Source organism: Patagioenas fasciata, chromosome 21 (genome assembly GCF_037038585.1).
Source record: "Patagioenas fasciata isolate bPatFas1 chromosome 21, bPatFas1.hap1, whole genome shotgun sequence".
Classification (NCBI taxonomy): domain Eukaryota; kingdom Metazoa; phylum Chordata; class Aves; order Columbiformes; family Columbidae; genus Patagioenas; species Patagioenas fasciata.
Genome location: NC_092540.1, coordinates 7,498,993 through 7,511,352, shown reverse-complemented (window position 1 = coordinate 7,511,352; position 12,360 = coordinate 7,498,993). Strand labels below are relative to the sequence as shown.

Sequence of the window (12,360 nt, the reverse complement as noted above, 5' to 3'; positions counted from 1 at the left end):
CACAAAAAAGGTGCTAAAAGTATTTGCTCTATAGTGTCATTATGTGAGTGGCAGCAGCACAGCCAGGTAAGGAGAAGGTTCCACAGCATGCTCATCTGCCTTTCTGTCCTTGCTTTATTTTCTGGTAGCACTGCAGTGTCCTTCCCTGTTTCTACAGGTGTCCCTGGTGCTCTTGCTCTCTGGGGTTGGCGTGGGAGTGTGGGTCAGTTTTTGTTCTGACACCAACTCAGGCGGTTTTGCCCCAGAGCTGTATCCATGGAAACTGCATGCCCAACTGCATTTTAAACTGTGATGAACTGTTTTTCTCACTTGGTAGAAAGAGAGAATGAGCAGAAATATCCCTCCATTGTGGAGGGGGTTTTCCATGAGAAACAGCCCATTTATTTTCTTCAGAGAAGTCTCCCCTAACTTGTCACAGTCTTTTGCTCCTTGCACAGGTCCTCACGCCCACAGGCAGCAAATGTCCAACAGCAGCTCCATCACCCAGTTCCTCCTCCTGGCGTTCACAGACACACGGGAGCTGCAGCTCTTGCACTTCTGGCTCTTCCTGGGCATCTACCTGGCTGCCCTCCTGGGCAACGGCCTCATCATCACCACCATAGCCTGGGACCAGCACCTCCACACCCCCATGTACTTCTTCCTGCTCAACCTCGCCCTCCTTGACCTCGGCTCCATCTCCACCACTCTCCCCAAGTCCATGGCCAACTCTCTGTGGGATACCAGGGTCATTTCCTATGCAGGGTGTGCTGCACAACTCTTTCTGTTTGTCTTTTTAGCTTCAGCGGAGATTTATCTTCTCACCATCATGTCCTACGACCGCTACGTTGCCATCAGCAAACCCCTGCACTACAGGACCCTCCTGGGCAGCAGAGCTTGTGTCCACATGGCAGCAGCTGCCTGGGCCACTGGGTTTCTCCATGCTCTGCTGCACACGGCCAATACATTTTCACTGCCACTGTGCAAGGGCAATGCCCTGGGCCAGTTCTTCTGTGAAATCCCCCAGATCCTCAAGCTCTCCTGCTCACACTCCTATCTTAGGGAAGTCTGGCTTCTAGTAGTCAGTGTCTGTTTAACTTTCGGCTGTTTTGTGTTCATCGTGGTGTCCTATGTGCAGATCTTCAGGGCCGTGCTGAGGATCCCCTCTGAGCAGGGACTGTTGGAACGATAAAGGACTCAGCACTCCGATTCAATGTGAATCACGCAAAAGCCATTTATTACAGAAACATGTCTCCTTATATACGTAACTATTCTCTAATCACGAATCCACGCTCCAAGCATGGATTCGCTAAATGAGTATCGTGGGCAGTCCACACGCTGGAGCCCCACCGATGATAGGTCCGACGACTCACGCCATGCTGAGGCCCTGTTAATGAAGAAACGCCCCTCTTTCTCACAGCAGATTCTGTTCTCAGTTTCTCGAAGTGGCCTTGAGATTCCTTTGGGCCTGACTAATTCAACAACATATCTCCTTCTAACGAAACCCCTTCACAATTCCCCCTTTTTGTTCTTGAATTAGTCAGGCCCCTTAAACAGCATGCTGAATCGTCTTTGAAATACACTGCAACATAGGACACGTGATTAACAACATAATTACAATTACATAGAATGTAGCTAAACCTCACTTAATAAGACTAAACAACTATCTGCTTATACTCAAACCTTCATATCATATATAAAACCTTAATTCTACTTATGACAACCTTACCAACACACTATTTTAGAATAGTCAGACAACTTAATACAATATATTCTCTTAAATTCTTAAAAGATCTATAACTGCGCAGTTTATAGAGTAACGTACTTAATACCATCAGCATATGCTAATTATTGACTTAATATCTTAAAACTTATATTAACCTATTCATATGCTAATTATTGAATTAATATCTTAAAACTTATATTAACCTATTTAAAAGATCTATAGCTTAATCTTAATATCTCTTTTAAAACCTTACCAGTTGCTAAATTAGGTTACCATGGTAGAAATATCTTATACTTTTACCTTATCTATGCATAGATTATCTAATTGTAATATCACCCTTTTGGAATTCTTACCATCTGTTCAAATTAGCATTCTCTATGGAAGGTACCTTATCTGTTTACTAATAAGCTTTTAGACCACTGGGTCTAAGAGCATCTATAACACTGAATAAGAATTCATGGTTTACATTTGAGACAATTCTCACAACTGATCTCCCTCCTGTCCTTCTGCATCTGTCGAATCTTTGTTGTCTTTATTCAGTCATGGCTTGATCCATTTCGCAGGAATCCATTTTGATCCTTGGTCTGTAATGACACAAGCATAACCCTTTCCCCAAGTTATTAATTGGAAAGGACCCTCCCATTCACCAGTAACTCCATTGCGTATTTTGACCTGACATTGATTTTCTCTAAGGTCTGTCAAGTGTCCTTTTAAGCTTGTTCCATGACGAATCATAGGTGGAATGTTGAACCCTTGCGGAAGGCGTAAAAAGTTCAAGACATATAATGCTTTGCTTAGTCTGTCATGTGGAGTAGTACAGTCAGTTCCCCCTTTTTGTTTGTCAAGCTGATGCTTGAGAGTTCGATTCATCCTTTCTACCAAGGCCTGACCAGTAGGAGAATTTGGTATACCTGTAATGTGCTTAACACCCCACAACTGAAAAAAGGTGGCAGTAGTTTTGGCGATATAACCAGGTGCGTTGTCTGTCTTGACCTGTGCAGGAACTCCCAAAGCTGCAAAAGCAGAACGTAAATGTCGTTGCACATGTGAACTAGTTTCACCAGTCTGAGCAGTGGCTCATATGGCGAAAGAATATGTATCACTAGACATATGCACATACTTCAGCCTGCTAAATTCAGGGACATGTGTGACGTCCATTTGCCACAATTCCAAGGCTCCTAATCCTCTTGGATTGACGCCTGCACCCAGCCCTACTGGGATGCGCTGACAATCTGCACAACTTTTAACAATATCTCGGGCTTCACTTTCGGACAATGAAAATTGCTGCTGTAAGACCTGAGCAGACTGATGGAGGAAACTATGAGAGCGTACTGCTTGCCCAAACCTATCTACTGGAGGTGGAACCGAGGCAGGAGATACAAGAAAATCAGCTCGGCGGTTTCCTTCAGCTAAATCGCCTTGAATTGTCAGATGACTACGGATATGTGTTATGAAGTATCGGTGTTGTCTCTCTTCGACCAACAACCATAGTTGCTTGAACAAAGACATCAGTTGTGCATCCTGAACCTCTTTGAGCAATGATCTTTCAATGCGAGCTACCACACCTACCACATACAAAGAATCACAAACAATATTCACTGGGCTATGAGCAAATCTGATAAACACTTCTATTACAGCCCTGAGTTCCAAATGCTGAGTTGATCCTTTCAGGTCAGTTAGTATCACATTGTGTCATTTTCCATCTGTTTTCCATGTAATTGCTGCTTTCTGCATTTTACCCCCTGCGTCAGTGAACACTGTGGGTCCTTTAACAGGAAATTCTGAGAGAAGAGGGGGACCCTCCTCCATTGATCCCATATTCAAAGCTGACATTAACTTGTGTGGAGGGGAAAATGTCTTAATTAAAGCTTGAGAATCTAATAACGCAATCTGAAAAGGTAAGGAGTTCTGCAAAGCCCACTGTAAATATTCTGAAACGAGGGGAACAATGATATATGCAGGCTCAGCCCCTGAAATTTCGACTATTCTCTGCCTACCTTTCATTATAAGCTGAGCAAAGACCTCAACCCTGGTTGTAATGGTTCGTTTGAGTCGAAAACGCAAAAACACCCACTCTAAGATCTTTAACGGCTCCTTACCAGTTGTCCATTGCATTATGAGAGCAAAAGGATAGTTAGTATTGTTTACAATTAGTAGTCCGATTACATAATCTGGGTTCCACCTATGGCTGAAAGCTTTTACAAGTTTGGACATAATCTTTTTCAGAGCAGCATCCGCCTCAGCAGTAAGCGTTCTAGGAGAGCTAATGTCACTATCCCCTTTTAGCAGTTTTACAATTGGAGCTAAATCCTCATTAGTGATCCCACAAATGGTCCGGACCCAATTCAGATCACCCACTAGTTTCTGCACATCATTTAAGGATTGAATGACAGGCCGACATACTATTTTCTGAGGTTTCACTGTGGACTGAGAAATTTCCCAACCAAGATATTTCCATGCTGGTTGAATTTGTACCTTTTCTGGAGCAATTTGCAATCCTCTATGCTGCAATGTATCAGATACTTCATTTATCAACAAATCAGTCGAAAAAATTTCCCCAGCTATTAATATGTCATCCATGTAGTGGTAAATCACTAAATCAGGATGAGATTTTCTGATTGATTGCAAGGCCCAAGCTACATAAATTTGACACATAGTTGGGGAATTTTTCATTCCCTGTGGCAAAACTACCCATTGATACCTTTTCGCAGGTTCAGCCTTATTTACAGAATTTATGGAAAATGCAAAACGTTTACAGTCATCAGGATGCAAAGCAATGGTGAAAAAACAATCTTTCAAGTCAATTATTAAGATCTGCCAATTTTCTGGAATCATGACAGGGGATGGTAATCCCGGCTGTAATGCTCCCATGTCTTCCATGGTATCATTAATTTTTCGAAGATCCTGTAACAACCTCCATTTCTTTGATTTTTTCTGAATAGTAAACACAGGAGTATTCCAGGGACTTGTAGACGGCTCTAAATGCCCTTTTTCAAGCTGTTCCTGTACTAGCTCTTCGACATGGGCAAGTTTTTCTTTACTGAGCGGCCATTGATTTACCCATACTGGATCATCATTTTTCCACTGTAATTTAAGTACTGGTCGCCCATCATCAATGGCCACTTCTAGAAATGCTGTTGTTTTGTCACCAGAGTTGCTCCTAGTTGTCCTAACACATCCCGTCCTAATAGAGAAACAGGGATAGACATCACATTCATGCAGTAAAGAACTAAATTACTCATGTTCTTCTGTATTATCACAAAATGCACATTTTGAGTCAACGGAATCTCATGATTTAACAGACTGTGAACTTATCGTACCATGTAACAAAGACCTATCAAAATTGCAACATGCTTAAACAGATACCCACAGAGAAAACAGGTTAATAAGGAAAGCATCTTGCACACTTTAACAAGTTTTCTGACCTGTGTGTTATCAATTAAGTCTCTCTCAGCTTGTTGAAGTTCAAATCGCCCCGCCTGTAAAAAAAAACTGTCTGAAAAGATTTAATGATTTCTTGTCCGAGTGCTTTCCTATGTTTTAAAACACCTCCCAATACCGATTTTTTAGGAACACAACTGAAAACAATCATTCCTGACCCCATCTTGCAAGTAAAAACCTTGCGGGGGGGGAGGCAGGGGGGAAGCACAGAGCTGCTTGCAGCCTGAGTGGGAAGAGCAGGCAGAAGGTTTTATGGCGCACTTGAAAACAACTAGTGAAACAATTAATTCACATTCCTGACAAGCTGCTTGATTTTCAGAGAGACGGTACACAGGAACACCTAATATGTACTGTAAAACTCGCAAATAACATGCTGATAGCAAACATTAGCATTTTCTACTGCTGATTTCAACACCAGTGCTTCCTTAACTTCTAAGTTTTCAGCCTGCTTATTGATGGTCTCTTCAAGGTGGTCAATAAATTGCATGTAATTCTCATTTGGACCCTGATTAATAGTTGCAAATGATTTGGCTGCTTTGTTGGTTTCAGGCACCTCTCTCATAGCTTGATATTGCTGACTGTTGGATTCACTCGCTAATAGCTGATCTGATCTTTCACACAGCTCTTTTGCCCAGTTCTTATCCGGCGGCTCCTTCTGTTCTCTTGTAGGAGTTAGAAGGATAGAAAGCGGTGAAGGCGGACACAAATCAGTAAAATAATTGATATTACACTTATTTACGACTTTAGCATTCTCAACTTTCACCAGTCCTTTTGACAAATTATCTGACTCCAGTTCTTTGGACTTCTTGGTCTCTCCAGGGTCGTGTGATGGTACAGGAGGCCATCCACTCAGTAATTTTCCTCCCTCCGCCCCAGACTGTTGTATCATCGGGGGTGCCGAAGGCACAACAGGGGATGGAGTAAGGAGGGTATTGAAAACACGAACTGGGTAAGCTTCACAGTTATTTTTAGAGTTCTTATCAGGCTGTAACGCTGCAAAAATTCCAGTAACAGCAGCCCGCTCAGCCTTAAATTCTTTTAAGGTGGAAATTATAAGCTTCCGTGTAGTCGCTAATGATTTAGCTTCATCTCCGTCGCTAACCTTATCCCATAATTTCTGCCCTATATCATCCCAAAATTCAATTTTAAAAGCTTTCTCAGCTTCTGACGGGTAGCCGTTAGTTCTACAACAAACCAACAGTCTACGTATGCTACTTTCTTCATATTTAAGTCCTCTCATAGAGAGAATATGCAGGAGGATCTTAACTATAGCTTCTTCCTCTGAGGATATATTCTGCCCCATAACTTCACTCTTCCCTCCTCCTGCTCCCAGCCGCTCACCTTTCCCGGGGCCTTCTTCAACAAAATTTATCCGCGGAACGTCCATACGTCTCCGCCCGGCTCTCAGTCCAGCTGAGCCGCCTCCGGCTGGGCCGCTCCAGGCTTTTCCCCGACCTTAGTGAGACGCCGTTCGGAGTATCACGTCGGGGTCACCATTTGTTGGAACGATAAAGGACTCAGCACTCCGATTCAATGTGAATCACGCAAAAGCCATTTATTACAGAAACATGTCTCCTTATATACGTAACTATTCTCTAATCACGAATCCACGCTCCAAGCATGGATTCGCTAAATGAGTATCGTGGGCAGTCCACACGCTGGAGCCCCACCGATGATAGGTCCGACGACTCACGCCATGCTGAGGCCCTGTTAATGAAGAAACGCCCCTCTTTCTCACAGCAGATTCTGTTCTCAGTTTCTCGAAGTGGCCTTGAGATTCCTTTGGGCCTGACTAATTCAACAACATATCTCCTTCTAACGAAACCCCTTCACACAGGGACGGCACAAAGCCTTTTCCACCTGCCTCCCTCACCTGGCCGTGGTCTCCCTGTTTGTCAGCACTGCCATGTTTGCCTACCTGAAGCCCCCATCGATCTCCTCGCCATCCCTGGATCTGGTGGTGTCTGTTCTGTACTCGGTGGTGCCTCCAGCAGTGAACCCCCTCATCTACAGCATGAGGAACCAGGAGCTCAAGGATGCCCTGTGGAAACTGATGACTGGATTTCTTCTGAACCTATAAACTGTCTCTGTGTTCTTCCACATAAGAAGACATTCTCATTGCAGGTTCATCTTGTGTAGTATTTTTTGTCTCTAGTTGTGATTTTTTTTTTTTATGATAATATTTTTATTCCCTTTGTAATTCACTGCCTGCTTTTCACTTCTCAGTGAGTGGCTGTGTCAATGTGGAATCGTGTTATCTGTGTTTAAGCAAAATAAAGGGTCCTTCACCAATATTGGTACTTGTTCTTCCAGAGCTGTTCTGGTTCCACTCCCCCACTCTCCTTCTCATCCCTTGTGTTGGTGCAAGGCCTGAGTGCTCTGGCAGCTTGGTCCCCGTCCTGCTGTGTGTCAGTGCTGTGAGCGCAGGCAGGGACAGGCAATGGGCACTGCTGTGGCAGAGCTGGCCTCACAACAGCCTTTCCAGATAGAAAGGTGATCTCCTCAGGGCAGGGCCTGAATGTTTAGGTCTTCTTCCAAACCTTCTCTCAAGGATATGTCCTAGAAAGCGACCCACAGATGAAGCACCGTAGTACAGCTGAACAGTGTGTATGTGCAAGGCTGGCACACAGCAGCGTCCTCTCACAGCCAGGCCTCCTGCCAGAGACCTGCAGGACCAGCAGAGCAGGGGCTGGGCTGTGCCCCTGTGCACTGGACATCCCTTCATAAGGAGCTTCAAGTCAATCATCATGGACTGGCCCCTCACAACCACCATTTCCAGCCCTGTGCTCTCACCCACAGAGGTTGTTCTTCCCTCCATGGATGGACACTCAATGAATAGTTCATCAGTCCATGTTTACTTTGTACAGATGAGATGTGAGCATGCACATCATGTACATGAGGTGACATGAATGTGAGTGAGCACAAACACCATCAACTATTCCTTTCCATTCTTTGAAGGTCTGTAGCACAGATGAGGTCTTGAGGTGACTTCATGTTGGCAGAAACATCCTATGGGAAACTGCCTGAATGCAGCACTGGGTTGTTGTTCCTTTAACTCAGGTCCCTGTATCCATTCCTCATGACGTGGGACATCTCAGATAAGTACAGAGAAGTGTGACATGCTAAAGGGATGAGATGCTTCCCATCCTTTAAGAGTGGCAACAGGAAGCCAGAGGGACACTGTGACTCCTGCCTCTGTCTGTAAAAGGGACAGACTCTGTCTCTGAGCATCCCTGGGTGCATAAGGAGTCCATGAGGCCAGCTCAGATGTGGACACCTGACAGAACCCTGATATTTATGTCAAAAGCGCCATAGAAACCAGAATGGTTCTTCTTGGGTCCTTAGAAAACGCAGACCTCAAACCCGTCTTCAAGAAGAGCAGGAATAGAAACTGGGAGAATAACAGGCTGGCCACCCTACCTCCCTCCCTGGGAAGGGGATGGGACATGTTCTCCTGCAGCCGTTTCCAGGAATGTGAAGGACAAGGAAGGGACTGCTGAACCTAAAAGGATAGGGAAAGAAAGGCATGTTGTGCACAGGGCGTTTGCAAGGCTCAGCCATGGTCTCCTTCTGACCAGAGTGGTGCTGATGGGGCTCAAGAAGTGGATGCTGGGTGGGAAGTTGGCTGAATCATCAAGCCCAAATATCACCAGTGTTACAAAGTCCTCCGTGCAGCCAGTTACTGGTGTCATCTCTCAGTGACCAGCACTTGGGCAACACTGTTGAACATCTTTATTCTCCCCTCCTATGATGTAACTGATTGAACTCCCAGTGCCTTTGAAGATGATGCAAACCTGGGTGGAGGCCTTGAGCAACCTGACGTGGTTCACCTGCCCTGTTCAGGAGAGTGAGACAAGATGAGTGAGACAAGGGCTCTCTGCAAACCTGAGTTATTCTGTGATTTGAAAGATTTTTTGCCTTGGAGAGGTTTCAGGAGAGAGAATAGGTGGAAATATAGAAAAAAAATAAGAAAGGGGAGAAGAAGAGATACAGAAGATGTTACCGGAAGTACAGGAGTTCCAGTGAAGAGTGCTTTTCACTCACAGTGTTAGTAGGAAATATATTTGACAAATTTGAACAAGGTGAGGAAGCGAGATGGGTGTCTGCAGCCTGTGAGAAAGAGGAGTAGGTGTAGGACTGTGTAGAATACGCTTCAGTCTTGGTCAGGTCCTGAGCCATAAGGCAGGGAATGGATGAGTGTGGTATTTTGTGGTCAGTTGTGTCTCAGACACTCATAATCCAGTCAGAATCCTGTGGCTGTGAAGGGGCAGTGAGGTCAGTTCTGTCTCTGGAGGTGACAGCCAGGCAGCAGGGACATGGCTGGGAAAGAACCTCTGCCTAAGTGCTCACAGGCCCTTCCCAGGAAGAGGCCTTAGAGATGGGTTGTCACGTCCATCCCACCTGAGAACATGAGGGGACAGCAGCAGGGACATGTGCAACTTGGAAGGTGAGGACTGGATATCGGGAGGAAGAAATGTCAGTGGAAGGGCAGTGCTGTGGTGCAAGAGGTCACCCAGAGGGAGCTGGATCAGCCCATGGTTTGTGTTCCAAAGAGCAGCCAGTGAGGGTGCAGACACAGCAGTGAAGGTGCAGAAATGCTGGGGTGAGAGCAGGTGGGGAAGCGAGATGGGTGTCTGCAGCCTGCAGGGAAAGAGGGGCAGGGGTAGGACCGTGTAGAACAGCCTGTGGTGGAGATGGCAAAGGGCGCTGGCAAGGCTGGAAGGGACCCACAGAACCCAGGTCTCTGTCCCCTTGGCCATGGCAGTTGTCTCTGCCACTGAGGCCCAGGAGAAGCCAGGTTGTCCTCATGGCTCTGGGGCCTCGGTGGCTGCTTGCAGCCCCATGGGGAAGCTGGAAGTTGTTGTCCCAGTGTTGTCCTTCCCTGGGCCTTGCACACCCACATCCCACGGTCCCAGGAAGAGCCCTGAGCCGTGTGTGAGGGGCAGAATCCCCCTTCCCATTGCCTGAAGGTCATGGCTTCTCCTTTCTGCTTCAGAAAGAAAACCAGGGGTTTCTCAGCATCAGAGCTGAAGAAAAGACTCAAAGGAGACCTCATGGTGGCTACAGCTTCCTCACAAGGGGAGGAAGAAGGGGAGGCACCAAACTCCTATCTCTAGTGGCCAATGACAGAACCCAAGGGAATGGCAGAAGATGAGCCAGGGGAGGTTCCGCTTGGACATGAAGAAAAGGTTCTTCACCCAGAGGTGCTGGACACTGAACAGGCTCCCAGGGAGGTGTCACGGCCCCAACCTGACAGTGTTCAAGAAGAGACCGGACAACTTCCTCAGACACACGGTGTAAACTGTGGGGTGTCCTGTGCAGTGACAGGAGTTGGACTCCATGATCCTTGTGGATCCTTCCAGCTCAGGACATACTATGACTCTATGAAATACTAGGACAAAAGTCCATGTTTTCATTGTACAGATGAGTTGTAACCATACACATCATGTGCATGTCCACTGTGTGCATGTGGTGAGATGAACCCAAGGGAGCACAAATGCTGTCAGCTATTCCTTGGGGTGCCATAAAGGTCGGTGGGACAGAGATGGTGTTCAGGGGTCTCTTCCAATCTGTGCTATTGTAGGATTCCATGAATCTTTTCCTTGGAGAGCTCTTTCAAGTCAGAACAGACAAAGGAAGAAGAGAAAAATAATAAGAGTCAGAAGCAAAGATGTAAAATGTCCCAGAGTAAATACAGCAGCTCCTCTGAGGAACGTTTCTCCACTCAAACCCTTGATAGGAAATCTATTGGCTAAATTTGATGAAAGCAGCTAAAGTCTACCTGCTCACACACTGGAGCACAAGGAGGGTGATGGCTGGGTACGATGCCATGTGGTCACTTGTGTCTCAGGAACTCATAGTCCAGTAGAAGCCAATGGCTGTGGAGGGGATGGTGAGGTCACTTCTGCCTCTGCAGGGGACAGGCCAACAGCAGGAACATGGCTGGGAAAGGACTGTGAGGTCACCCATACCAGACGAGCAATCGGGCCCAATCAGCTTGGCTTTGTGAAAGGCAGGTCCTGCTTGACCACCCTGATCTCCTTCTATGACAAGGTGACCGGCTGAGCAGATGAGGGAAAGTCTATCGTGGGGAGTGAATGCGCCACCCAGGCTGTGGGTGTTGTGTCCTTAGACTGCAGTAAAGCCTTTGACACTGTATCCCACAGCATCTCCTGGAGAAGCTGCAGCTCATGGCCTGGATGGTGTATCTGCGATGAGTAAAGAACTGGATGGAGGGCCGGGCCCAAAGGGTTCTGGTGAACGGAGCCAAATCCAGTTGGCGGTTGGTCTGGAGTGGTGTTCCCAAGGGTTCAGTACTTGGACCAGTTCTCTTTTATCTCTTTATGAATAATCTGTATGAGGGAATCGAGTACACCCTCAGTAAGTTCGCAGATGACACCAAGTTGGGTGGGAGTGTTGATCTGCTGAAGGGTAGGAAGGCTCTACAGAGGGATCTGGAGCTGCTGGTTCATTAGGCTGAGGCCATTTGTCTGAGGTTTAACACGGCCATGTGCCAGTTCCTGGACTGGGGTCATAACAACTCCCTGTAACACTACAGGCTTGGAGGAGAGTGGCTCGAAAACTGCCTGGTGGAAAAAGACCTGGGGGTGTTGATCGAAAATGACTGAACATGAACCAGCGTGTACCCAGGTGGCCAAAAAGGCCATTGGCCTCCTGGCTTACATCAAGAATAGTGTAGTAAGCAGAACCATGGCAGTAATCATCCCCTTGTACTCGACGATGGTGCGGCCACAACTCAAATCCTCGGTTCAGTTTTGGGCCTGTTGCTACAGGAAAGACCTTGAGGTGCTGGAGTGAGTGCAGGGGAGAGGGACAAGGCTGTTGAGGGTCTGGAGCACAAGTCTGCTGAGGAGCAGCTTAAGTACCCGGGGTTGTTATAGCTTGAAGAAAAGGAGACTGAGGGGAGACATTTCTGATCTCTATAACTATCTGAAAAGAGGTTGTAGTATGGAGGGTGTTGTTTTTCTCCTGTGTAGCAAGTGACAGGATGAGAGGAAATAGCCTCAGCTTCTGCCAGAGAAGGTTCAGAATTGATATTAGGAAGCATTTCTTCATGGAAAGGGTTGTGAAGCAGTGGAACAGGCTGCCCAAGGAAACGGTTGAGTCACCATTCTTTGTGCCTTAGCACAGCTTCTAGGGGGATCTGTGCCATGATCTTCCCAGGCACAGGTAAGAGGTAGACAGGTCAGTAGCTT

At 46.4% G+C, this 12,360-nt stretch overlaps 1 protein-coding gene across 1 annotated transcript; it reads left to right on the top strand.

Annotated features, from left to right (window-relative positions):
* The first annotated feature begins 460 nt into the window (after window positions 1-460).
* LOC139829568 (olfactory receptor 14A16-like) lies at window positions 461-7,223 on the top strand. The gene is made up of 2 exons (XM_071817738.1): window positions 461-1,143; window positions 6,974-7,223. Exons 1-2 carry the CDS (start codon window positions 461-463, stop codon window positions 7,221-7,223), a joined length of 933 nt encoding a protein of 310 aa, XP_071673839.1.
* The last annotated feature ends 5,137 nt before the right edge of the window (window positions 7,224-12,360 follow it).